Consider the following 25,335-nt stretch of genomic DNA (forward strand, 5'->3'; position numbering starts at 1 on the left):
TCTTCCATGTTACAAGTGGCGCCTCCCTGGCAGCTCGAGGCATTCCAGGACATGAGCTTTCCGTGGGGCACTCAAAGGGAGACTACAGAGTGATGAGTCTAAGTTCCACAGACTATACGTGTAAGTCAGAGTCACTACTTTAGGTTCATAATTTCTATGCCACCAAATATGTTATGATTAAGACACTAAGTAAATGTGTGATCTGTGAGAACATAAAGGCTGATCACAAAGGGCTGGACAACAAAATCTTTCAATTCTTTCCAACTAGGAAATTCCATAATTATATGAGCTTAGGATCCGTATGCAAGCTGTGAACATTTTATCCTTGTTTTATCACTTGTTTAGAGTCCACTGCACAATAGTTTCACCCATAATTTGGCCTGACTGGCATACTCACTTCAGAATCCGTGAAAATATTTTTGTTTTTCTTTATCTCATTTAAATCCTCACAATCACCTTTTGTTAAAACGCCCTTACTATTTTCTTTTTACAGTTGAGGAAACTGAGTCTCAGGAAATTAACTTCTTCAAGGTCATATTGCTGTTAGTGTAAGGGTTTTAGAGCACTTTTAACTAACCTTAAAATATATGACAATAGTTATAGGTGCTGGGCCGCTAAGGTTTTAAAAAGTCACTTCAGAATCTAGAATTTTTAAGACTAGACATTCACAATGAGTTAGCTACATATATAGTCAAATATGTATACATACCTCACTGAAAAGGCTGCCATTAACATATGAAATCCAGAGTTTCCAGAAGTTAGGCAGCTGACTTACAACAAGCTTGGTCAATTTTTCAACAAATGCCACCTGGTGGGGAGTTTTGTACCTCCATGCTAAGGTAGGAGCGGGGGAGAAGAAAAATACTGTAAATATACTTTTGAATCAAGAATAGAAACCTGTTTCAATATACTGCTGCTCCTCCACCTATAAACATGTCCCACTCTGGCTGCAGACCTTTAATTTGTCAAAAGACCAGTACTTCCTTTTCCACATCACACTGCCAACACCTGCCGGAAGACAATACACTCTCACCAGAGGCTCTGCTTTTCTCATAAGGGCATGGCAGGTAGGGGAGTGGCAGGCAAGTCAGGAGGGCACACAAGCAGGGAGGGCTTCACAGAGGCGCATGCTATGGCTTTTCAACCTTGTTGTCTTCAGGATGTTGTACTTCTCTTCAAAAAGTTATGCCTTAACACAGCAAAGTAAGGAAAGACAGGGCAACCCCACATTCAGTAACTGAATTTGAGGCTAGTATCAACTTGTTAGAAATGCCACTATACCCCCTATGTGGTGAAAATTTAAGAAGTCACATTACCACAAAGGAACATATTCAAGAACAATCATGTAATGAATAACTCCTCCCATAATAAAGGAATTTAAGAAAAACAAAAACATTGGAGTCTCCTGGGTTTCACATAATTTAATGCAGCTATTGCTGTTAGTGGGATACAAGGTCTTACAGATTTCTTATGGGAAGAGTAAATCTGTAGGAAGAAAACGAAGGGAGTAATTCAGGGAGCATTCATCGCTTTCAGTCTCTCCATCTTCCTCATCGTCTCCTTGGCCCTCCATGCCCTGCCTCCTGGCCCTGAGGCTCTGCGGCAGAGCCCCCAGCAGGAGCAGGGCAGAGACCCCACTGCCAGTCTCCAGTCAGACCAAGGAGTGTGTCTGGAGTCAGCTGCTAACTTCCATTCACAGACACGTCAGGAGGAGACGTCCATTAATTCCTTCACCAACTTACCAGCTTCCTTTCAAAATACTCCCAGGCAAAAAGTTTTGTTAATATTACTACTGTTATTCTACTGCAGGAAGGTGGACTTTATTTATTTTAAAATGTTTAATAATTTTCTAAATAGACAATATATGGTTAGAAAAGAGAATTGAAAAGGTATACAGTGCAAAGTCCACCTCCGACCCTCATCCCCCACAGCCCAGTTTGCAACTCCAGCCGTAAGAAACCACTATTATTACTTTCTTGTGATTCTTCCTGAGAAGTCTTTTATACACACATCAAACACAATATGTATTCTGCCCCCAACCAAATGTTCTCTCACACAAATGAAAGAACACTAAATACACTCTTTTGACACTTAGATTTTTTTTTCATTTGACAATGAATCCTGGAGTTCTTCCATATTCAGACATAAATGCTTACTCTTTTTCTCCCCCTAGTCACACAGTATTACATATTTGGGAAGTATCATGATTTAATAAGTCCCCTTCTAAGGGACAAGACTGTTCCCTTTTGCAGTTAAAATTCATGCCTGAACCAGTAATGTGGTCCTCATCGTTTAAGCATATGTGCACACCAATGTCCTCGATTTGCGATGGGTCCCGTCCCAGTAAACCCATAAGAAGGTGAACATACTGTGAGTCGCAAATGCATTTACTACACCTACCCTGCCAAACATCATCGCCCGGAAGCCAATACCTGACAAGGCCTGCACTGGGCTCACTGGAGCACGGGCTGCTGACCTTGGTGACACCTGGCTGGCTGGGGCTGCAGTCACTGCTGCTGCCCAGCAGCATAAGACATACCATATGGCATGAGCCCAGGGAAAAAATCAAAATTCAAAATTGTAAGGACAGTTTCTACTGAATGTGCTTTGCTCTCATACCATGGTAAAGTTGAAAAATCGTTAAGTTGAACCATCATTAAGTCGGGGACCAGCTGTGTACATATAAAGACATTCTCAGAACAAGAACCGCTGGGTCCAAGAGTGCATGGAGTTGTGATTTTGATATGTATTATTGCATTGACCTCTACAGGAATTATTTACACTCCCACAAACAACACATGGAAGTTGTATCTTCCTTATAATCTCACCAATAAACAAACAGAACACACAAAACCCCAAACAATAAATACAGGGTGCTTTGCCAAACTAGTATCTCACTGCAGCACTGAGCCTTTTTAATTTTTATTACGAGTGAGGTTGAGTACCTATTCATATGCTTAAGAGCCATGCAGACTCCCTTTCTGTGGCCTGTAGAGCCTCTTTATTTATGGGGCACACTAGCCCTTTGTCTATGCCATGAGTTGTGGGGAAAGTGTTAAATTCAGTTGTAGTATATGGTAAAGCATGGTTCTTTATATAGGTGCACACTGTAAACTTGGACTTGTTCATTCAGCCAATATATACTGAATATCCTCTATCTGCTAACTCTGGAGCTGCACTCCAAGTCTCCCTATGCTGCAAGTAGACGCTTACATGGTTTCTTCCCCCAAATTAATGCTTCAAAAAATCTGAGCTTCTCCATGCAGCTATACTGACCATAATTTTGTATATCCCTGTTTGAGGAACTCATGTGGTATCCTTTCCTCATCTATTCTTTGCAGGGCTTGTTTACTGGGGAGTTAAGAATGGAAGCAACCTAAGCTGACCCAAGTAAGTCCCCACCGACTCTGAAGCTGGACGAGCTCTGTGTGCAGTCTGACCTGGCTTACTCCACACCCATGTACTCTACAGACACAGAGGACAGTCTCAACCATCAGTCTGTCGTCAGAGAATGCCTCCACCCCACAGAAATATAGGGAACATTGCCTTCACCAATTGAAAAAAAAAATTCTTTTTGAAAACCACAAAATAAGGGAACAGAAAGTAAACTCAGCTTCTCTCTTGTTAAATCCATCACCTAGTATTCTAATTGAAATGATTTTATGATAGGAGAAGTATTTGGAGAACTGGAAGTAAAAACACAACCAACCAATTCTAAAAGACTTCCAAAAAGATTCCTTCAGCTGAATCTCTTTACAGCAAGTTAATCGGTAAATTATTTTGTCTGTGTTCACCAGCCTGGAGTCTTATAATAATTCAGCTACTAAACAGTACTGCAACGTGATCACATCCTGAGCTGGAGGTGCTCCAACTACTTAATGTATAGGCACTTGATCATCTAGGTTTTTGGAAAACAGATGGGTTACTCCAGCCTGCTGCCTAGTGACAGAGAATAATTCTCAGTCTTGTGCTTCATTTGATCTTTTCATCATTAGCAGATTCTTTATACTTACATATGTATGTACAAACATATGTATGTATGTATGTAATGAGAATCCTTTCCTGCATTCTTTCTAAGTCTACTTCATTCAAGTAGACTTAGATCATTATAACTAAAAAATGATTTTGGATTTTCTTTTCTTACTAAATCAAACATGTCCTAGTTAATTTCCACATGCTATATCACTGACAGGATAGCTTCAAGAGTTGTTTTCTAAGACTGATGAAAAGAACTAAGGGGACACGACAGGAATGTCCAATTTTTTTCAATAGAAATTAAAAGTTTGTAGGATCATAAATTTTGCTTTGATCACAAAGTCAAGAATGAGCTTCCTCAACTTTATATATACCTATTTTTAACTGTAAGCAATGTTCTATAATGTTCTAATTTCAAGTAATAATTTTAGGGAAAATAAACTTAAATTATTTTACTTCCACCTCTAGCCATGCTGGAGTAACAAGAATTGGATTCAACCTTCAGTCATACACAACCAGAAAACTGGGGAAATATGTACATAAACATTGTTTCCAGACACTGAACAGTAGGAAAGGGAAACGTGGGCGGGTCCACCACTGCCCTGGCTTTCTGTTGCAGACAACAGAGGCAAAGGGAGGAGGAACCTCAATAAAGTTCATTGGCCTTTCTGAGTTGGAAAGAAGGATTTCAAGGAGGTGGAGGTGACTGGAAAATGCACGGAAGAATGATAGAAAGGAGGGAGAGCTACACAGAAAATGAGCTCCAAAAATCTGCATGAGTGTTGGTTTTTACTGTGAGCCGGTGATGCATTTCTAGTGTACGGTTGATGATCCCCAGACATCACACAGGCAGGAGGATGTTCTACTTCTCAACAGCCTGAGGGAATTATTCTTATCAAGTACCTGAGCCATTCGGTAGAGACCCAAGAAATCATGCATTGGTAGTAGGGCTGAAGTACCTCAGAGGGAAGACAACTCTATACCTACTCTAGAGAACTTAACAACAGGCCTAGAATGGATCAAACTTGCGCGTAAATAACTGATAAAATGAAGTCTATTTATGACTCTTGAAAGCAAGACAACAAAACCCAGGCACTCAACACTGGATATTCAGTGTCTGGGAAACAATAAAAAACTATTATCCATGCAAACCATAACCAGAAACCTGGAAAAAAATTAGTCACACAGGAGACTGTGTGATGACGGAGATGACAGAATTAACCAATAAGGGCAATGTTCGAATATTTAAAGGAAAACACGAGAGAAAGGGAAGACAGTTAAAAGAACCAAATGGAAGTTCTAGAGACAAAAAGTACAGTATCTGAAAATTTTAGGTTAGACACTGAAGGGAAAAGATCACAAAAGTTGAAGGCATAGCAAGTGACTCTAACAGAGTAGAAAAACGGGCAGGGACGAGCCCGAGTGATCTACAGGATAATGCACTAACCTAACATACACGTAACTGGAGTCCTAGAAAAGGAAGCAGAACAGAAAAAGCCGAGAAAATTATGGCCAAAAATGTTTCAAATTTGATGACAATTTCCAGCATTTGATAAAATAGATCCAAGAAGTTTGACAAATCCTAGGCAGGATAAATCTGAACTGTTCAAGGTGATGTATTCGTTATAGTCAGCCTCAAGTATAAATTCTAATTTATTTAAGCTTGTTAGCTTAAATGTCAACTGGTGGTAGTGGATTACATAAGAACATGGAAGGAGTGAGGTGGAGGCTTTTAGACCTGATGTATTATCCTCGTATAAAGGACAGATTTTTTTAAAAACCCAGGTGGGCTGCACTCCAGGATCAGGCCTGGGATTACATGCTTAGAGGGCTACACTGTGCCAAAGAATGTGGAAACCAACAGCTCTGTCCTTTCATTGTTTATACAAGTGTCTTGTGGCAAGATGGAAAATGGGGACAAGATGAAGGAATAACGCCAGTTATGGAAACCCTTCATTTAGTACAAATAAATCACCTAATCTTAAGGGTTTTTATCACAGACATTCATTTGTATTTATTAATGAAACCTTAAAAAATTCCCTACTCCAATACTTGTAAAAATAACAGAAAATACTTCCATGTAAACTTTAGAGGTATTTGAATTTAATACAAAGTAAGGTATTTCTACTACTGTATTTGGAGCTTTTTTATTATTGAGGTTATAAATAACCAGTGACTACCAGCATCTAGTTAGCACCTGAATGCATTATAACCAATATATTTTATATCTTATACAGGTAAATAAACAACAGGTAACCATCAACTTTAGAAAGTTAAGAAATGTAACATAGTTAAAATTTGAGACGCTTTATCTCATGAAAAAAGACTAGCAATTAATTTTTGACTAACGATCCCTTCTTTCCAAACCAAGTTTTAAAATTCATTGAAAAGGAGTTTTTCTCTGTACTTAATACAGAAATTACTTTTGTTGCAAATTTCATCTTAAAGATGTTCTCACAGATTTTATTTTTTGTGGCATATTTAAAAAAATTAAACCATAAAAAAATAAAACGACTTTAACTAAATATTTTGAGTAAGCACTGACCTGTGCCTGACTTATTAAAAAATCAAATGGCATTTATTTAATATACAATGTAAAATGCACTTGAATTATTTAAATTTAATTACTGGGTAGTTTCCTAATAAGTAGACGAGATGATGGTCGGTAATCCTTAGCAGTAGTAACACAATTATGCAATTTTTCCAGAGAAAAATGTTTGAAAGTACATGAGTACAAATTTAAATGAGAACGTGGAGGTGGAGAGCTATACTTACTGTCATCTCGACCAGACTGAAAGCTGCTGCCCCTCTTCAGTGATGCTGTCTGACCCAGATGAGCCAGCACTGAGGGGTGCACATCGCTGTCCAGACCCAGCATGGGACTGGGAAGGCCTGGGGGACCTGGAAGAGAGGGGACATTCCCATAGGTTCCATAGGTTTGGACTTAGTTCCCCTAATGGACTGCTTCTCTGAGTTATTTCTTGCTTAATTGTTCCATTCTTTTAAATAGAGCATCTGTTAAGTCAAATCGAAAATATTTTCTCTACATAGCTTTTAAAAGTCAAACCCACCGTGATGGATTTGGCTTAGGTAGTATAGAGATGTAACAAACTATGGAGTGAAACTTATGCATCATTTTAGAATGAATGTTCAGCAAAACTGGGGAGGGAGGCGCTCTAGAAACATAAAAACCAGTATGAGAAACCACTTTTTGAATAACAATTTGACACTTAGAAAGGAAGTCATGGAGTTCTAACTCTTCTAATGGAGCAGAGTTACAGCATAAATCTGACTTCTCCCTTAAAATGTAAGCCTCAAATCCCATTTCTTTCTTCCTTTGGGATGTGGGATTGGCTTCCCTATTTCTAATCCCAATGCCAGACAACTAATTTGGATCCTTTTCACCTCACACTGTTAATATTCCAGAAGCCTAACATGTCACTGCTACCAAGAAATGCTCTCCATTGTCCTGGATTAACATTACTGAAATAATGCTTTCTTGATTCTCTTCTCAGAAGTCTTCCAGAAAGCCCTCAGAATTCCAACCCAAGAATAAGAACCAGGAAACATTTTTTCTAAAATGGATATCAAGAGCTATTAGGAATGGAATCCCATGTAGCTAAATGAGTGAGTTAGTAAGACATTCGTTTTAAGCGGTAAAATTTGCTCATCAGTCGGCAGAGGTAGGTGCCTATAAACTGAGCATCTTCACACACCTTCGAGACAAGCTGAATTCAGTAAACACTTCAGAACATCGTGCACAGAGCACCTAAATATCCTCCATATGAAAATGCACCTCACATTTCCCTGCCTTATTACCTGCCCTCCCTGTCTAAAAAGCCTTACTCATCCTTCCTCTCCACCCACTTACACTCTCATCTTTAAAAATTATAGCTACTTCGTGAAGTACCGCCTATCTCCCAATAAGAATACTATCTTCTCAGGGATAAGGATTAAATATTATGTCTCTGTCCATAGTCAATGGACCTTCCGCAAATAACTCTTTCAATATATACTGACTAATATTATTCAATAAACTCTATTATTTATTTTATAAGTTAATAGAATTTTAAAACCTTGTAGATTTGTTTTCAGGTGCAAAAGATAAAACACATTTATAAAATAATAATTTTATGCTACTGGCAATGTTAGCTATTCAATAACACTGAACAGTATTTACTGAGTGCCTCCTATGTGCCAGGAGCTATACAGGCCTTGGGAATAAGGTGATGAATAAAGGGTAAGTCACCGTTCTCAAGGTGTTTATGTAAATTCTGGTGGTGGAGGCATAAAACAAAGCAATATAATAAACAAAATATAGTAAAAGCTAGGGAGAGCCTGCTTCATGGTTCCTCCTACCATGAGCTACTTAACATGACACAATATGAGAGCACTCCTTGTATCCTCACCAATTCTACCAGGCAGGTTTTATAGAAATAGAAATTAAATCATTCGAACAGATTTATTTTTATTGAAACAGAATTTAATTGGAGACTTACTGTGTTTCAAATCCTGTGTTAAATGCTTTATTTACATACACTTCTACTTTGGAAAACATTATATCTAAGATAAGAAGACTTGTTTAATTCAATATTTTAAGAAAACAAAATAAATATGTGATGCAAGAAAATATGTATTTGTAAGAAAATACAAATAATGACGCAATACTTTTTTATAATTGATTTTTTCCATACACTAAAGAAGAAGTCATCTGCGGAAGCTTTAAGGATTTATGACATTTTCTTTTAAGTTTATGTAGTCGGTACTGCTATTAACTGCAAAATTCAGGAAATTAGTATTAAAATATCAATTTTCTTATGCACCTTAAAAGTAAGTATAAAGGGCCTCGAACTTAGTGTCACATTTAATATTTATATAAAAATGTGTAATTTACATAAAACGTATATAAAAAGGTGGAAAAAGAGAATGCTATAATTTAAAATGTTACATGTTATTCTTGAAGGCTTCAGGACTATAAATTTTTGTCTAAAACGGAAAAGACTTCCTTGTTTTTTAAAAATACACTACATAGCATTCCTACAAAAAATACAATTACCGTCGTTTAAGTAAATCCTCAGAAAAAAGGTTTTCCTTATAACTGGTGTGTTTAATTTAAATGCTTTAAGATTAAGTCATTCATGCAGTTTAAGTAATCTTAAATTTTGAAACTGTTAAAAGATAGATTTATCTTTCCCTTCAATAAAAGTAACTGTACTAAGAATAGGCTTTTCTTTTGTGAGGCACCGTAGCATCATTTTCCATAACAGGAAAAGAAAGTTTAACGTGACCTAATCTCTGAATTGGTAATGTCTAATCACCAGCGAGCAGCAGGAGCTGAAGCAGCACACACCACAGGACCACCCAGCACCTAGAACGAATCTGCAAGAGGCATTTTCATTCAGTGACCAGAAGGTGGCAGTTCAGCACGGCACACAGATGCCGGAGCAGGCAAGCTGGACAGTGGCATCAGATCAAAAGTGCTTCTCTCCCTACCATTTTGCTCCATTTTTATTTAAAAAAAGGGGGTGGGGGTGGGTTCTGATGATGAGTTAGTTATCTTACAGGGAATTAGGAAGATTATCCTTCATAGGGAAAATGAATAAAACATTTTAAAGCTGTCGGCAGAAATGTACTATTGTGTGTATTACATATACATATGTAATATATATCCATATACATATATGTAACACACACACACACACACACACACACACACACACACACACACACGAGGTCTGACAATTAAGTTCGCGAACTCATCCTAGAAAAAGTGCTACATACCTCATTGCTGAATATCACTACGGTCACCTTCGAAGTCCTCCCCTTGGGAAGCTATGTACCAACGCCAGCACCTAGTCCACCCTTCAAAGCAATTTTGGAATTCTTTTTCTGGAATGGCCATCAGAGCTGTCATTGGATTACCCTCTATGTCCCGAATGTCATCAAAATGTCTTCCTTTCAATATTTCCTTTATCTTCGGGTGAAGACAAAAGTCATTGGGGGCCAGATCAGGTGAGTAGGGAGGGTATTCCAATACAGTTATTTGTTTCCTGGCTAAAAACTCCCTCAACAGACAGTGCCGTGTGAGCTGGTGCATTGTCGTGATGCAAGAGACATGAATTGTTGGTGAAAAGTTCAGGTCGTCTAACTTTTTCACTCAGTCTTTTCAACACTTCCAAATAGTAAATTTGGTTTACAGTCCAGTTGATACAAATTCATAATGAATAATGCCTCTAATATCAAAAAAGGTTAACAACATCATTGCAACAAAATCGTGAACTTAATTGTCCAACCTCATTTATAGATACACTGGGGGTGCCAAAGTAGACACTTTGGTCAACGCTGCTCAAGCAGTAGTTCACCGTAATCAGACGTGTCTGGATGCTGATGGCAACCACTTTAAGCCCTCTTGTAAATGCAGAAGTCAAATGTGACTTGTATTCATCTTTTGTTATCAGTATATATTATTACAATTTTAATAGTATTTTCCTTTCTTAAAATGTATACATTTTTTTGGTACCATGTGTGTATGTGTGTGTGTGTGTGTGTGTACAAATGTACACAAGGCTTCTGAGACTCCTTTTAAGTTTACATTACATGACTTGGTATTTCTATCCCACATAATTATTATTAATATGAAGTGGTTTTGATAGAAAAGCATTACTAAAAAGAACCAAAAAATTTTAAAAAAGCAATTTCAGCAAAAGATTTTAAAATACCTTACAAGAAATCAGTTTATTTTCTCTTGATTGTTTTACCTCACAATATGATAGTATCTCTTGATGTGTTTAAGAGAAATATACACATTATATAAAACATATGGTTATAAACGAGAATAATTATAAAGTTCTATAATATCATGCCCTGACTTACGTGCAGATTATATGCAACTTAAAAGTATATTACTTAGCATATTTTCCAGAAAACCTAAATTACTGCCCCTTCACATACAGCTGAGGACAGTGTTCACTGTGTATACACACTTCAGTTTTTTCATTAGAATGTTAGCTTACAATGGGACATTCTGCAGGTGACAGTGACTGAAGTTTCTGTAAAACTGCATTTGACTTTGTCTTTTTCAAACTTAATACTGCATTAACATGAGTTATGAAAAGTCATTTGGTTTTTTGACAGTAAATTTTCTCTAGAAATGAACTATTTCTACGATTTTTTTCTAGATGGAAAAATTTACAGCCTTTTATCAAATAGTATCATAGCCTTTCTGCCTTCACTTGTCTAATACTAACAAGTCATTCCCTACATTTGAAACTGGGGTAGGGCTTAATTCTATCCAAGGTTCTCATGGCAATGCAGTTGCTATGGAGTTCTGCAGCTAGTTTAAGGAGTCATAATTGGCCTATGCTTTATCACCTGTAAAACGCAGTCTTGAAGCTATGCAATTTTTAAAGTCTTTTATAGCTATAAAATTCTGATTCTAGTGTATGAAATTTAAATCTGAATCTTCAAATCACCACTGGGAACAAAATGGAAAATATGCTTATTCTGCTCACTATTCCTAATTTCGGACACTGATTATTGGTGTTACATAAATTTATAAAAAAGTCTGCCTCTACAGAAAGCAAATGTGAAAATTAATTCTTAAAGGGAAAGCAAATGAAGAAAATATTAAAGGCAACAAAAAAAGTAACAGTGAAAAGCATATCAGAATTTCATACTGTTTTTTACTATGGTCCTTACAGCTGTATATTTTAAAGACACTAAGCAGAGTAAGTAATAAATACACTCAAAAGATAAGTGCTTAAAAGATCAAAATTACTTGGCTGTAATCTGTCAAAGTTATCTGAGAGGAACAACTACAGGGTAAAGATAACTCTGGAGACAAAATTGCAAATGGGAACACACCCAAGAGCATGAGAAAACCACCACTTCGGTATTTGTAGGAAAAATGATACAAACAAAATTCTAGAACTGAAGATTTTTCTGGTGAAGCTATACCTTCTAAATTCCACAAACTAGAGTTTGAGTTACAATTCTACCAATATATCAAAGAAAAGATACGTATCTTATCTACAGATGCTTGAAAGAAGAGCAGGAAGAAAACGTCTTTCAAACACTTAAATTTTTTTTAAAAAAAGACTAAGCTTCTTAATTACTGACAATCAAGAGCCAATGTTTCAATTCCCCAGTTAAATAAAGCTTTTATAACATGCTACCAGCATTCTCAGAGGAATTCTTTATCTAACTGTGCATACACAGGAATAATTTAAGAGATTATAAACAAAGTTAGGAAAATAATTTTTGGAATATTATGTAAACAATTTGTTTTCAGAAGTTGTAGAAATTTTCTTCACAACATTAATAAAACAATCCTAGTCACTTCACTAAAACGAAACAAAAGATAAAGTGTAGAAATAATGAAGTTTAAAATGGTTTCTTTTCTAAGAGAAAATAATCTTTCACAATTTTAGCTATTAACAAGTTGAAACATTTGATATTTTTTCCCCAGTAACTGTGAGATTTTTACTAGATAAAAAGTCTTCAGTTTTATGCTAACCTATAGGTCTGGAAAGATCTTCTGAAAAGCTCAAAAAGTTAAGGGCTTATATTAAAACTCTGATTCCTACAAAAAAAACGATAATGACTTTAAGAAGACTTTACAGAAAATGCTCATCATACCTAGTATTCCTGGGGTGGCCAGTTAGCTCAGTTGGTTAGAGCGTGGTGCTAATACCTAGTATTCCATAAGACTTCCAGGAAAACTCATCATGTATAAATTCAAATCCTTTTAATTCAAGATATGCACGTTTTCCCTATTTTAAGTGCAAACAATAGTCAATATTTACTTAATAGACCCTACAAAACATAAAGCGCAGAAGAGACCTTTCGTCAAGGAAACCTGCAAATGTGGAGCCAGGTGAGTAAGTTCATTATATTTTCTCATCCTTCGAGCCTCTTGCAGCAAGTTTTCTCAAGCCTACTGCAGTGTGGGTAACCCCGATCCACAGCCCTGACTCTCAGAAGGGCAGCTGACTTCCGCAGTGCCCTTAAACACCTCTGAACACATTTTCCTGAGCACAGCGGGCCCTTGTCCCCTGCACAGCACGACCACCCACTGTTGCTTGTTGACCGAACACGTGGGGCCAGGAGCCTCCACAGACACAGGCAGGATGAGATTCTTTTCAAGCACAACACACAGAAGAATTTCACTGCCAAAGCTGGGGGGCAGGGGCAGCTGTATCAAGGCAGAATTACAAATTCCTCACAAGTAAGAACTGTGTCAACAGATAAAAATGTTCGTTTTGATCTTATGTTTCTCTGTAATAAGTTCCTACAGGAGCATTTCCTCAATTTAAAGGGGATCATTTAATCTCAATTAAATGAAATGAGACATTAAAGATACCTCACTTCACTTTTTAGGGTGTCAGTATTGTCCTTAACAGATTCCAGGCAAGAATTCTGAAATGTATTTTAACATCATTCAAAACAATAGTTGAAAAACGGAAAACTATTTATTTTGTAAAAATATTTACAAAATTATTTATGTTTTTATTAAAGTACTATACTTTTCTTGCAATCATATATATATATATATAATATATATGTGTGTATATATATATGTATAATTACAATATGTATATATATACACACACAGACACATATATATACACACATATATATTTAAGTAGAGTAAACATGCTTAGAATATACAGGTAACAATTCTAAAAACGACAGAACACAGAATTAAAATATTTGTAATGGTGAATATTTTAAATTACCAGCTAAAGCTAGCATCCAATGTGTGCCTGACATTCACTGTCAACATTTTTTTCCTCTTAAGGATAGGGGACATGGTTTAGACATGAAATGGCTCCCAGCTGCAAGAAGTCTTCTTCCAGATATACAGTAGGCCAAGACAGTAGAAAAGAACCAGCTGCTAGGGTAACAAATTGAAAAGGTCCTTTTAACATAAGCCTTGTTGGCCTGTCTGGTCTAACAAAGATAGATCATTCATTGTGAGGTGAATAGAATCTAGTATAAAATAGAAGAAACAAGTAAAGAGAACTTAATCCAACTCTTTCCTATGATATTCAACAGCTGTTATTGTACAGGGTCTACAAATGAATGCTAAGCTCTTCAAACAGTAAATCAAATTCTCAACTCCTAGGTTACTGACTTTAAAAAAAGAAAGCTTAAATTACCAGTGTTAATTACATGTCTTAATTTTAATTTGGAAGTGAAATTTGTCTTTTCAAATAAAATTAAAAAACAAATCTATAATCACTATGTAAAAACCTGCTGATCAGCATTCAGATAATTAAATCTGCTTATATAAACTTATACTATTTACAAACAGCAGTGACAATTTCTAATAGTGTGCATTAGAAATTTTAATGAAAAACAATTAACTGTAAATCTATTAATTCAGGGCACACTGAATATCAACTGGTAGTTTTGATCTTTCTGAAAAAAAGGGAAAAGAAAATCAGACCATCATTTTGCTGGAGAGATTTTTCATTGCAATCATAAACAGGTAACTTTTCTTCTACTTCTCTGTACTGAATCTACTTTTCTTCATACAAGGTCTGATCACAAAATATGGTGAATATTTAAATTAAAAAAACAAACTGTTACAGTAAAAGGCACATTGCCATTAATCCCCCTCAAAATACGCCCCCTCACTTCAAACACTCTTATACTATCATTCTAGCCACTTTCTGAAGCAGTTCTGGAAGTCCTCTTTCGTGGGTGTCTCTAGTTGCGCTCTCGTGGCTGCCTCAATGAACTGAATCGATACAAAACTTTTACCTTTCATGGTCATTTTGACTTTGGGGAAGAGCCAGAAGTCACACGGTGACAGATCCAGCGAAAAAGGTGGATGAGGACACGCTGCAATGTTTTTATTTGATAGAAACTGCTGTACCAGAAGTGATGTGTCACACAGAGCGTTGTCATGATGGAGGATGAAGTAAAGACACTCACGAAAGAGGACTTCCAGAACTTCCAGAAAGTGGAGAGGACCATGGGATATGTGTGTTTGAAGCGAGGGGGAATATTTTGAGGGGGATTAATGGCAATGTCTTTTACTGTAATAATTTTTTTTAATTTAAACATTCACCATATTGTTTGATCACACCTCATATATATACTTTATAGCTTATAAATCTCAGCAAATTAATAAAATCCCATTAAACGCATTTGGAAGCATTTCATCTTCCAAAGCATTATTAAAAAATGTAATCACAACATGCAAAAGAACAAGTGTGCAGATAAAGCTGAAATTGTGCAATCTACATCAGAAGGGACTTAGTGATGAAGAAGGTTAAAAAACGACTATCTCCTATTGGTACTTGAGGCAGTTGTGCCTTCCCTATTTTCTTTTTTCTTTTTAAATCAATTACTATTATTCTGGGCTCATGCTGTTATGACAAACATGCAGGAGAGAAACTATTTATACATCTCGAGAAAATAAACTTTATAAAAACACCTTCCTAAGGTACCTCATTATAACAACTTTAAAAGAAAAAATATAATTTTACTAAAGTAGTTAATATGTGTATAACACATTTTTACTGTCTTTTTAACCATGGAAATATTTTACAGTCCTATAGAAAATTCAATGAATCTACTGCCAGTATTCTAATGGAGGCTGAAATAGAATCTAGTGTACAAGAAGTCTACCTATCCTTGGATTATGGAAATACCAGAATTATATTTATTAACCCCACTAATTTAAAACAAATTATAAGTTATGTACATAAAGGTCAAGAAATACCATGAAAAAATAAAGTTTAGCCGTACTGTGTAAATTCCCAAAATTATTCATAAATTGTGAAATATAATTAAAATATAATTTATGCTTGTATTTCATGAGCTTTTGAGTTTAAAATATATATGGCCTTTTTATATATCAAGATCATTAAATAAACACATTTTTATTTCAGCAAGTAATTAATCTAATAATCTACACATTTGAAATAGCAAGAGTAAATATTTAGCACAGCCTCTAAAATATTCTTCTTTTTCTTCTATAATTGATGCACACTGTGAGGGTTCAGAAAAAACCTTCGGGTGTGACATGTCATGTCTAAGTTTTCAAAAAGAACCTGAGCCACATATAAACGGATTTCCTTCTGCTGCATGACTATTTGAAAGACTCTCTCTTGATCACTTAAATTAATGTTCCTATTCTAAATGTCCTCTAACATGTCTATTCTAATATAGCCTTTTGGGAAGTCCTAATTAAGTACATATCTGAAAAAAAGGAATAATTATTCTGTGAGCAGGCTGACACATTTTCCCTTGCATTATTAAGTATAGGCAACATACATTTTAAGAGTTAAACTCATTTTCAAAACAAAGAAAAAAACAACTTTGATGGCTACTTTTAAAAGTCGTGTCTGAGAGTTTCAGTAGGGGTGTAACCAAAGGCTTTTCCTGGCAAGAAACCTGAAGACTTGGTCTAATTTTGGATCTATTTCACAAGAATTTTAAGGGACAAATGACATTTCTTATAAGGCAGTAAGTTTCCTGTGTGCAAAATTTAGCACACAGGGCTGCTTTGAATACAAAGGAGCAGACGCAACATGGCTAAGGGTTCCAGCAGGGAAGAAAATCAAACTCTTCCATTAGTATTTAACGTTTCTAGATGACTTTTTTTAAATGTTAACCTTTATTTCTGTTTTTTTCCCCCTACCTTTGTCTACCCTTAGAAAAGGCAAAGACCACAACTGGGCCTCAGAGGTGAGCCACAGATCAGGAGTGAGGAGTAGCTGGGGATAAATGGCAGCATGTAGGAGGTATAGCGGTCATCTCATCGTGCGTCCTGGTGTCTTTAATGTGGAGGACACCATCTACTCGGTTCAGTATACATTATTCCTCTAAGGACTGGAATCCAGAAAAAGATCCAGTGCAGTCTTCACGAGAGTATCTGCCTCTGCTGATAAATGCCCTGTATACAGAAGAGTCTTTCTTAGGAAGATAGCTTTTTTAGGTAGGACTGCTATCTCTGAAAATCTATCACCATGTTTGCTCATGAAATTTTCTCTGAAGACCACAAGATTAAACACAATTAACATTTTCCCCCAAAACTACCATGTAAAGAGTTAAGACGAAAAAATCCTATGTTAATATATACATAAAAGTAGGCTTTACTTAAAAAAATTTAAAGAAACCTGTTCCTGTCAGAAATATTTATAGTCTACCTATTTAATTATATTTTATTTCAAAAGACTGTCTCAATTCTTAACCACTGTTCTGCCTGTGGGTTTACTTAAACAATTACAACCATTTCTCTTCTACAATGTTGTAAGTCCAAGTACAGATATTATAATACATAACGTACAACTCATTCTTTAGATTTAGAATGCAACTATCTTGCCTTTTTAAAACAGGGTTCTGAGAATATCTGAATAAAAACAATAAAACTTTATAACAAAGTGCTAGATGAAATGTAGGCATTGTCATCACCATGTTCAACCTGTCTAGAAATCCTGTTCGAGGGAAAACGTTTGCTCCCACAATAAAGTACCGAGAGGTCTTGAGGAGCTTACTATCTGACCGCACTGTCCCAAGAGGAGAGCATGCCAGTGGGGTGGGAAGACCTGAACCACTCACCATTCTGCCGCTGCTTGGACCCAGGGAAGCTAGCTGCTATCTGGCTTTTCTGAGACACCATCCTCACATGCAGAATACATCTAAACTAACCTGCTGAATATCTATTGGGAACAATTTCCCAGGTTCCTTCCAGATCTAAAATGTCATAATCATGAAAGGATGTCCAATAGAAAGTCCAAATGATATTTGGGAGCCCTTCCCTCATATTACGTGTATATTATATATAATTAGGACACTGATAAATGTCAATTAAGAGTCCATCATGAACAACTGATTGTATATCACATAAAAGAAAAACTGTGCTTATTCTCAGCAAACTTATAATTAAGGCAAATATTTTATATTTGCATATATGTATACATATATACACACATATACCTACACTATATATAATTACATTAGCCGTATAAATGGAGATAAGTGCATATGAAATAGCTAGTATATGTCCAGAGACACATACACATATTAACAATGATAACCAGAAAAGTATCTGGTGCCAAGTGGACCATGTAAATTTTACTAATGGCTAAGTTGCCATTCTAGAAACACATTCTGTCTACATCTATGCCACATTCCATACCATTAGCCTTTGCACTGGGTATCAGTTAAAAAGCTATGATTTTAAAGTACTTAGATCCTGGAGATAGAAAACTGTTTCTGAATTTGAAAATTAATTAAATATTTGATGATACTAAGAAATTATTGATATTTTAGATAATGATAATGGTGTTTTGATTAAAGTTTTTAAAAACTATCTTTCTCTTTGAAAATTACGTACTGAAATAATTATAGAATTACATTAGCTGAAATAATGTGACATGCTTCAAAAATAATTCAGGGTGAGGAAGGGGAAGAAACAGGTAAGTGTATAGATAAAATAAGACTGGCTATGATTTGATAACTATTCAAACATGGGAGGTTATCGTATTACCCTTTCTGCTTTTAAGTACGTTTGGGATTCTCCAAAATAAAATAATAAAAACTCCTTCCGATGTAAGCTCAAAAGAACACACAATCTCCCAAAAAAGGCTCATACATGTTAGGATCACCCATGCTGTTTGGATTAGTAGTAATTTCTGACAACAAAAGAGGGCACAGTTAAGCATGTTCTTCTGAATGTCAAAGGAAAATTAAGATACAACCAATAAAAATCTGACTCATGAATTTAGGAAATTTACATTGTATTCTCATGAAATTTGTAGAGTTAGTTAAAAGGGCAGTAAATTGTTATGTTTTTACTTCTTAATCAAAAGACCAACTTATGGAAACAACTTCGGGCAAAGCTGTTCACTACCAAATGGATCCATTTCATGTATATTCTTTTAATTATTTCACAAGTGATGAGTAAGCTTTGCAACAAGCTTGGTCAGAGTGAATACAAAAGGCAAGGCTCCCAGTTACACATAAGCTATTGTCATCTTTTTCCAGAAGTGCTGATTTTAAGCAGTTCGGGATGAATACTGTAGCAATACATAACATCAAGATGATGGGAAGGAATCCATCAGGTAAAAGTAAGTCTCCATTTATCTTCAAGAAAAGTTCAGAGCTTTGACCATGTAATATTGATTGGCAGATATTTCAGGTATGGATGTGACAATAAGATACATGAAATTTCCAATTTGAAATAGCCTGTATATTGCCGTCATAATATACACACATATCCCAGAAATTCAAATATTTTCATAACCGAATTGTATAGTCAGATTGTTTCTCATCCACATAAGTAGGAAAATCCTTTATCAGGCTATGTATCCTGTTTGTCTGGAGAACATCAGCAGTGTACTTAGTGGAGTGAGGAGTAAGGTGTCATCTATTGAAAACCCACTAGGTATCTGGACTTCCCCTCCATGCCTCTTTATCTGAACAATTGATATTTGTCATTTAAGTTCAATGGAAATAATCACCTTTTTGATGAAACTTCCCTGGATCTCCCCCTTACTAGACTGGAGTAGAATTCTGTGCTCCCACTTCATAACACTTTTCACAATTATATTTATGTAGTAAGTAAATACTTCAATGATTTTTAACACATGTCTCTCCCACTAGACTACCACGTCCAAGATGTCAGAGATCATGCCAGTGTTGCTCACCACTGTTCTTCCAGTCCCTGGCACAGGATCTAGGGTCCTGGCTGCACCTGAATCCTCTGGGAGTTTTAAATAATACCGATGCCTGGACTTGACTGCTAGAAGTTCTAATATAATTGGTAGGAATGGGGTAGAGGACGGGAACCGATAGTCTTTAAAAACACCAAGGGGATGCTGATGGGCAGGCAAGGTTCAGAATCCTGCCTAACAGACTAGATTCAATAAACAAACTTGTAGGCCCCTAAATACCCTCGAAACTACAGACTATGTATATTATCAGATGTCATTTTCACTTGCTCAAACTATAAAATAATTAATGACATTAGTAGGAATTTTGATGTGGCATCAAAAAAGATATATTTGAGTCTTCCTAAAAAAATCAAGACTAGAAAAAAAAAAGAATCACAGCTGGAAAGTACTCAAATCCAAGCCAGCTAATTCATGACAAAATTGTGCCATAAAGAATCATCCTCAACCCTTCTGCCCCCTTACCCTCTGATAACCCTCTGGTAACCACTAAACTATTGTCTGCCGATGAGTTTTTGTTTCTTCATTTGTTTATCTTGTTCCTTTGTTGTTTTCAGTTTTATGTACCACATATCAGTGGTTCTCGACTTTTTCTGACTTATTTCGCTTATACACAACAAGATATATAGATGATGCATTACAGAATTGTACACTTGAAACCTATATAACTTTACTAACAACTGTCACGCCAAAAAACTTTAATTAAAAAAATAAAAGTAAAAAAGAATCAGGACCTCTCCACTGTACTTCCTCCTGTGCCAGGACTGCTCTCATGGGACTTCACTTACTCCTGGAAATCCTATTAAGAATCACTATACCCTATTTTACATAACTTATTTGGTTTCTCAGGCCACTGCAACTGCATCTGCCAAGGTCACAGACACCAGCCTCAGTGCTAAATCTGAAGGACAGCTCTTTATCTTATGCACCTTTTAAAACCCTTGCTGATCAATCCTCTCTTTGCTTTCATGACCTTACACCCTCTTGCTTCCCTCTGGGCCCCATGACCTCCCTTTTCGTCTCTTTGGCAGGCTTCTCTTCTACCAGCCCAGCAAATATCGCCCCCCAGTTAACTCTGTCTTAAGTTTTCTCCTTGTTTTCATGGTTTTGGGTGAAAGCAACTCTCAGAGACCATTTATATGCAGACAACACCCAAATCCCTCACTCTTTAAATCCAACACCGTTTTTCTCCTCTGTGTTCCCTAACTCAATGGTGGCATCCTCCTAACAGCTGCCGAGGCCAGAGACCAGTCTCTGCACCGCTCTCAAATCCGTGAGTCCACGCTCTCTCCTCACCAGCACCTCCACACCAGGCAACATGCCTGAATGGCCCTCATACCCTCCTAACTAGCTCCACTGCTCCAGTCCTGCACCCTCTCATCCATTCGCCACACGGAAGCCAACGCTGCCTTTTACACAATACGTGTCACCGGGTCTCTCCCTTGCCTCAGACCCTGACTGGCTCCCCCAACACTCTGGGCAGAGTCCAAACTCCCTGAAGCAGCTGGCAAAGCCGCCTGGGACCCAGCACCTCGCCATGAGTCAGGTGGATCACCCTCCAGGCTCCGGAGCACAGAATTCACAGCCTTCTTTTGCTCGAAACCCAGTACACACTCGACTTTCTCTTCCTGAACTGGTTTTTATCTCTTTCCTCTTCCCCACCTCTGTTTCAACTGGGTAGTACAAAGACCCTGCAGATCTCAACACATGTCATTCTATTCAAATCCTGCAGTATCACTACTAGGACCTCACAGTTATGGACCATACACCGTCCCGAAGCACCACCACAGCACCAGGAACTTCCCAGGCTGAAACAGCAGCACACTGTACTCTTCCGGTCGCTTTCCCCCGGTCCATATCCGCCACTAGTCTGTGAGCCTCAAATGAGCAGGCTCTTGTTCACCACACTGACCCCGGGGCCCTGAGCACCGACCAGTGGCTGCACACAAACAGCATCAAGGACACTCAGTGTCTGTGGGTAACTGCACCGTACTAGTCAAAGCTGACACACCACATGGGAATGAATGCAGCTGGACTTCTTCCTAACACTTACCTCAGGACCTTTGTTCCTTTTTCAGACTGGAGTGGCTCCAGCAGGCCACCTCACATCCTTCCAGCTCCCAGCTCATATGGAGCATTCTCTGAGACACCTTCCCAAGTCAGCCATCCAAAGCATTCTCCTCCCTCAGAGTACCATCAGTTTTCTTTATGTTACTTGTCACGACTTTATGTTTAGTTAGTTACGTGTTTGAGTGGGCAGGGACCATGTCTGTTTTAGTCACCACTGTCTACCTGTACACAGCGGGGCCCAGCATATACTTGATAAAATAATGAGTGGACTACCAGCATTCATCAAGGACCAACATCAATTCTAACGTCATGTTGCTTCCCATGGAAGTTAAACTGTTTTCTAAACCAAAGCTCCCAGTTAACCATAACAACAGGCATATTTAAAAGAGTTTTCTCCCCCCGTTAGTAGTCTAAGTGACCACAGGCCCTGCATGAGGTATGAGGAGAAGTGGCCTTGCCTTTCCGTTCTTGTACGCAGGCCTCTTTGCAGCTGTGCATGCGCTGCAGGATCCAGCTGTGCTGAGCTCCGATGCACTGCCATGCAGGGTCGCCTGGCGCATGAAGGTCAGACAGGTACCTGAAACAGCAAGCCAGAGCTGACCACAAATGCTTCCTCTATGCAGCCCGAGTAAGGACAGGACAGCTAGCATACTTCAGAAACATCGTTTTTTTTAAAGAAAATCGGAAATTTTATTAATTAGTAAAGCAGTTGTCAACATTAGCTTCTAATGTCCAGTTCCAAGTGAAATATATTCAAATTTCTCTTTATGCAGCTAGCAAACAACAATAAAGCTGCATGTTTTTTAAATTAGGACTTTATAAAAAGACAACCAAGAAGACAAAGACAACTTACGATGATCCCATACACTTAATGAGAACTTACGTTCACATGCATTTATATTTAGTTCACAGTGTTTTTACTTAGTTCTGTCATTACAGCAAACAAGTGGGAACCAGCAGAGGACACCTGGTGAGTATTTTTGCGCTTTGTTTTTTATTCCTTTGTAGTATGAAATACAGCCACTAGATGGCAGTGTGATGCTGTTTTCTACATAATGAAAACAAGCTCCTGAAACTTCAGGCCATTTTATCACATGAAGAGATTTGGTGACAACAAGCACTCACTTCTTTGTCTAAATTCTCATTCATGACTGAGAAAATATTTTTCTAGAAAATACAGCATAGATGGCATTTTACGTAGTTTTAATGTAGGTCTTAAAATATTTAAGTCTTCTTTGTACATAAAATATCTAAACCCAGACAACTGAAATAGATTTCAGTTGAAAAATTTCTGCCGAATATTATTCAAAATTTGGCATTCGACCCTCACAAAATATATAAATACAACAAGTTAAGTCAAAATATAAATAAACCCAAAAGCTGAAATTACTATCTTAAAATTATTCTTAAACAATAAGCTGCCTGTTGTCTTGGAGTTAAAGATTTTTGTTCAATGGTAAATTTTAATTAATGGTTACAAGCTGTGACCTCTAGCCAAATCTTAATCACTCAGGGGATCACCTTATGCTTCTCTCCCATGTTTCTCCACCACTGGGTATTTCCTTACTCATAGCCATCTCAATTAGCAGCTAATTAGAGGAGAAACATTTTGTAGTAAGTTAGCAATAAATGAAATGCTGAGAAGAAATCTGACATCACATTTAGGAACTATCCACCCTGACCCTGACCTTCACAGGCTAATGGAGAAAGTCTGGTTTCTGAGGAGAGCTGGGGATTTGATTATCCTGCAAAAGGGCCCCTGAAACTACGCGCTCACACTGCACGGGGCTGACCCATAGACAGCCCTGAAAGCTCGCCCTTCTCCTCTTGCCTGTGACCGTCTATTTACAGGCTACGAATAGGCTGTGTATGTACTGAGAAAGTGACAAATCAATTAACAACATCCAGAGAAGAAAACTACAGTCTAACAAATGACATTTAGCTTGGCTTAAATAATTCACTTCAAAACCCAATCTGATTCTTCCTCTCTCACAAGGCTTTTCTCTTTTATTAACTGGAATGTAAATATGACAAATAATATGTTGTGTCATTTCTCCGAAAATATGTGATTTTAATCTTTCTTGCTGGGGAGAATTTGTCTTAGCATTCTCCTTAGATACGAGGTTGTTTTGCCTCCAAATACTTCTCCAACATTTCCTCCTAACACTTTCATTCATTACAGGAATATTCTTTTAGGAAAGCTGTTTCCTTTTAATTCTTAAACTGATGAAGAGGGAACACAGACGATTCACTACAAGGACTCTTTCTCAAGCAGTACAGCAAGAGAAATCAATAAGCTTTTTTTGCTTAGTAACTTAAAATTTCAAGTCTCCGTAGGACAGTGACTAGGTTCTTGCACAATTTATTCAAATCCCCTTTTTATTGTCTTGTTACTGGGTATTACATGAAAAACGTTTTATAAAAGAGGATAAATACGTTCTCTCAGAAATTTTAGTGTTTCCATTCAAAGGTACGACCTATGCTAGGCCTTTGCTTGGTGAAATGATTTAACCCAGTGAGTTTCTTCATTTCCTTTTTTTAGTAAGTAGCTTAAAAATAAGTAGTTTCATTTCAAAGATATCTGTTTAGAACATGATACATGTTATTGCCATTTCTTTTAAAACTGCGTATTAAAGAAACACTTTTTAAAAGACTTTTTAAAGGAAAAAAGTTAAAAGATGTTAATGCTGATGAATATAGATTCACTATTTTAAAATTTAAGAATTAAAAGTTTTTAGCCATATTGTGACATGATTTTTAACAAACCAGGGATAGGATCACACTGACATGGAAAGAGGTACGTAGAATTTTGCTTCTTGCTAAAGCTTTGAGGATCAAGACAGAATAAGGAGAGCAAAACATAATCAAAAAGTTTTTAATTAGATAGAGAACCAAAGTAAGACAATACAGTAGTAACCTGATTTTCACTCATACCATGCATAACTTCAATTATGTAAGACAGGATGTCCAAACTGTGGCCCGCGGGCCTTTTTATTGGCCTGCAGCAAATTCCAAAAATATATTTAGTTTACTTAAATAAACCAGGTGAGGCAATACGTACTTCACCTTGAGTGAGTGGCCCAGCTGTTTGTATATTTTACCGCATATGACCCTTGGTGAAAAACGTTGAAAAAAGTTTGGACACCCCTGATGTAAGAGAACTGACAGAGGTGTTTTTTTTTGTTGTTTTTTTGTGTGTGTTATTTTTCTTTTTTTTTTTTTAATTAAATTTATTGGGGTGACAATTGTTAGTAAATTTACATAGATTTCGGGTGTACAATTCTGTATTACATCGTCTATAAATCCCATTGTGTGTTCACCACCCAGAGTCAGTTCTTCTTCCATCACCATATATTTGATCCCCTTTACCCTCATCACCCACCCCCCCACCCCCTTACCCTCTGGTAACCACTAAATTATTGTGACAGAGGTGTTTTTGTGGATGAAAGCTGTCTCTACCCCTCGTGGTGCTCACAGCACTTGTCATCGTAGATTCCAAAGTCCAACAGATATCTGATCTGGCTGTGAGGTTATTTTTCCTATTTATTAATAACTAAAAACTTAATTTACAAAGGATAATCGAATTGCTCAGTGTCTTCTC

General features: G+C 37.0%; 1 protein-coding gene across 7 annotated transcripts in view; it reads right to left on the bottom strand.

Annotated features, from left to right (window-relative positions):
* EXOC2 (exocyst complex component 2) overlaps nucleotides 1-25,335 on the bottom strand; it is a 254,857-nt gene that overhangs the window by 116,018 nt on the left and 113,504 nt on the right. For all 7 annotated transcript variants that reach the window (XM_081056234.1, XM_081056230.1, XM_081056232.1 and 4 more), the window contains exons 11-13: nucleotides 22,193-22,311; nucleotides 6,751-6,876; nucleotides 710-834 (exon numbers count right to left, since the gene is read on the bottom strand). In XM_081056234.1, coding sequence (XP_080912360.1) covers nucleotides 710-834; nucleotides 6,751-6,876; nucleotides 22,193-22,311 — 370 coding nt within the window. The remainder of the gene's footprint in view (nucleotides 1-709; nucleotides 835-6,750; nucleotides 6,877-22,192; nucleotides 22,312-25,335) is intronic.

Source organism: Rhinolophus hipposideros (genome assembly GCF_964194185.1).
Source record: "Rhinolophus hipposideros genome assembly, chromosome: 8".
NCBI classification, from domain to species: domain Eukaryota; kingdom Metazoa; phylum Chordata; class Mammalia; order Chiroptera; family Rhinolophidae; genus Rhinolophus; species Rhinolophus hipposideros.